This window comes from Varanus komodoensis, unplaced genomic scaffold (assembly GCF_004798865.1).
Source record: "Varanus komodoensis strain SLA01 unplaced genomic scaffold, ASM479886v1 scaffold67, whole genome shotgun sequence".
NCBI classification, from domain to species: domain Eukaryota; kingdom Metazoa; phylum Chordata; class Lepidosauria; order Squamata; family Varanidae; genus Varanus; species Varanus komodoensis.
In genome coordinates, this window is record NW_025336308.1 from 1,909,288 (window position 1) to 1,912,344 (window position 3,057).

At 51.1% G+C, this 3,057-nt stretch overlaps 1 protein-coding gene across 1 annotated transcript in view; it reads right to left on the minus strand.

The window, feature by feature from the left end:
* LOC123033784 (cytochrome c oxidase subunit 5A, mitochondrial) overlaps positions 1–327 on the minus strand; it is a 7,906-nt gene extending 7,579 nt beyond the window's left edge. Inside the window, exon 1 of the mRNA XM_044450590.1 lies at positions 34–327. Coding sequence (XP_044306525.1) covers positions 34–121 — 88 coding nt within the window. The 5' untranslated portion in view covers positions 122–327. The remainder of the gene's footprint in view (positions 1–33) is intronic.
* Between the last annotated feature and the right edge of the window lie 2,730 nt (positions 328–3,057).

Genomic DNA, 3,057 nt, shown 5'->3' on the forward strand with positions numbered 1-3,057 from the left:
CGGGCGAGGCGCCCCCGCCGCGCGGCGACTCACCTGCGGGGGACGCGCGGGGGACCAGGCCGCGGGCGGCGGGCGCGGCGGCGGCGACGCAGCGGCGGAGGAGCTGTGCGGCTGCCAACATGGCTGAAGGGGAAGGAGGACGAGGGCGACGAGGAGGAGGAGGAGGAGGCGAGGAGAGGAGAGGAGGAAGGCGCCCGGGGGGGCGCTGGGGGCTGGACTGCGCGCGCCCGCGCGGCGACTGCGGCGGCTGCTGCCTCCCTGGCTCGTTCCCCTGCACGCGCGCGCGCTACGGACGGCCACGCGCCGCGGCCGGCCGTCGAGACGATCCGAGGGCAAACGTGGGCGGAGCGGCGCTACGGGGCGTCGGGCGGACAAACTTCCTCTCCGCGCGAAGGGCGCCGCGGTGAACGCGGATGGCGGGCGGAGAGGGACGGCGAGCGCGAAGTGGCAGCGCACGCGCAGTCGCTCTCCCTCGCTCTCCGCGAGCGCCGCAAAGGGAAAGGGCAGAGTCCAACGGTGAAGGTGGCCGGCGAGGCGCCATTTTCTCAGGCGAGGGGCGGGGCTAAATCGCCCCGCCTCCTGCCCTGACGGGAGCGAATGACTGTCGGCGATGGGAGAGGCGCTTCGACGGGCGAGCCAATCAGTGGTCAGCAGCGGAAACAGCCTCGGTACCCATCGGTACTGTGTGGTCTAGTGGTTAGAGCGCTGCGCTGGGGACCCCTGAGACGCAACTAACACAACGTTTTAAAGTCTCCTTGGTTTTAACTGGGGGTTTTATCTCGACTTTCGTGCTCCTTTCGTTTTATTTTACTTGTTCTCAGTGGTGGACGGGCTGGAAAAGTTCTAAATAAATAAATCAGGGGAGCGGGGATGGGGCCGTCACCCATAAGGCTCTGCTGCAATTGCTGGCTTCGGAGCTTCCCTTGGAGCAGAGGTGTGGAAGTGGGACGACGTCGATTTGCTATTGCACAAGGCCCCTTTTCCTGCTGGGTAACCGCACTGACTCAGCACCAGCTGCAAGCTCCGAAACGGACGCCTTTCCTCCTGCACCCCTGCTGCACCCCAATCACACGTTCCCGATACTCAGCACCTCACCGAGTTGTTGGGAGAACGTGATTCCCCCACAGTGCGCCCATTACTATATCTCGTATTGCTCTGATGGATTTTATGCTTTTAGCTCTTGCTTTATTGTGTTTTGCTGCTTTATTGTAAGCTGCCCAGAGAGCCCAGGCGATCTGGGGTGGCATATACATACAAAAAAGATAAATAAATAAAACAGCTGTCAACACTGCTGTTTCACGAAGGGTCACGGCAAGGCTGTGACAGACCTCGAAGCTTTCACGCGACCGTGAGTCTTGTACTTGTCCTTTGGGGCTGATGATTGCTCCCCCCCCCAAGAGGGCCACCTGCACCCCTGCAACCTTTTGGGGGCTTCCCAGCTTTTGTTGAAGCCAGCCCCTCCCGCAGGAGGAGTGTTCAGCTAAAATTTGCTGGGCTTTGTGGTCCCTTTTGCCTTTGGCCCTCCCTCCCCAGCGTGTCCCGCACCCCTGAGAGCTTTTCCGAAATGGAATTTGGCCCTCGGGCTGAAAGAGGCCAGGTTATAACCCTATAATCCTCCCAGAGAGCCCATAAACCCAATCAATAAATAATTAAATCACGCTTATTTGTTGCACGACGAATGATTTTGCTAATGCAATAATGATTAATGATCTTTGCATCAATAATTTTGATGAATGGTTTTAATTCTTTGCACTTTCTTTATATTTTTGGATTTTACTGTTAATGCCCCATTTTTATGGATTTTAAAATGTGTAGCTTCAATCGTCTTGCAAGCTGCTCGAGAGTCCCATTGTGGGTTAATGGAGCAGCCTAGAAATTGAAATAATTAATTAATAAATAAGAAGTTCAACACAGCTGCACTGTCTCAGTTCAGGCCACTGGTACTGTGTAGTATTTCAAACTTCTCCTTTCCAGCCTTGACTGTGGAAGGATTTTGCGGTGCAGTTTGTGTTCCCCGTATTATTATTATTATTATTATTATTATTATTAGTTATTAGAAAGGTTGTCCAAATTATTACCATTTTCTATGTATGATTTACTTTCTATTAAAGATATACCAAAATCCAGCTTCCTTGTTCATTTGGAAGTTTCCTAACCATTCTGAACTATCCGTGCGCATCACCTAAACATATTCGTCAGACCCGAACAAAATCTAGCGCTGCTATATCGCTAACAGCCAGAAATTCATCAGGTGAACCCTTCTCAGGTGCTGCATTTGTAAGCTGCAAGGCTTCTCCCCTGCTGAAGTTTGCTCATTAAAAAGCTGTTTTTGTTTTTGTTTGGTGGCAACCCTGTTCCACTTTGCCCATCTATATATCTCAGAGCAGGTAAAGGTTTTGGAATAAAAGTCTTAGGACTTTCCGAAGCACCATCCTTTAGGCTATTTTCAGACACCTTCTTCATTTTAGTCACATAATTAATTTAAACTCCCCTCTCCCTCCTTTCCTGGCTCTGTTGGCAAGAAACACTTGATCGGTGGCCAACAGAGTCAACGCTTCAGACCTTCGCAGTTCCAGGGTTCTCTTAGGCCTGAATCTAAAATCAGTTCACAACAATTTGCAAAATATGAAATAGAAAGTAGAAGGTGATTTCTTCTTCTCTCTTGCAATGAGACCTGCAAGAGATGGAACATGGAGCTGATGGGGACTTGGAGCCATAACGACTTTAAGAGTTATAACGACTAGTTCATTGTCATTGATGGATGGATACCAATTTCCTTCCAGTCTATGGCAGAAATGGACCGGGGGCCTCCAAACATCTCGGGTCAGTGGTCAGACCGGATTTTTGAAAATGTTGAGGGTGTTTGCGAAATGGCTGTCGGGCAGATCATGTCCAGTGACTATAAACCCGGGAATCCTTTTTCTGTATTTTTAAAATATTCCACAGGCTGGAAGCAGCCATCTGGGGATTTATATGGTTATAGATCCTCGTTTGCTTTTATTTTTCCTTTTAAAAGACGTGAGCCTTTTCTACAAGAAAGGGTGCTTACTCCCCAGC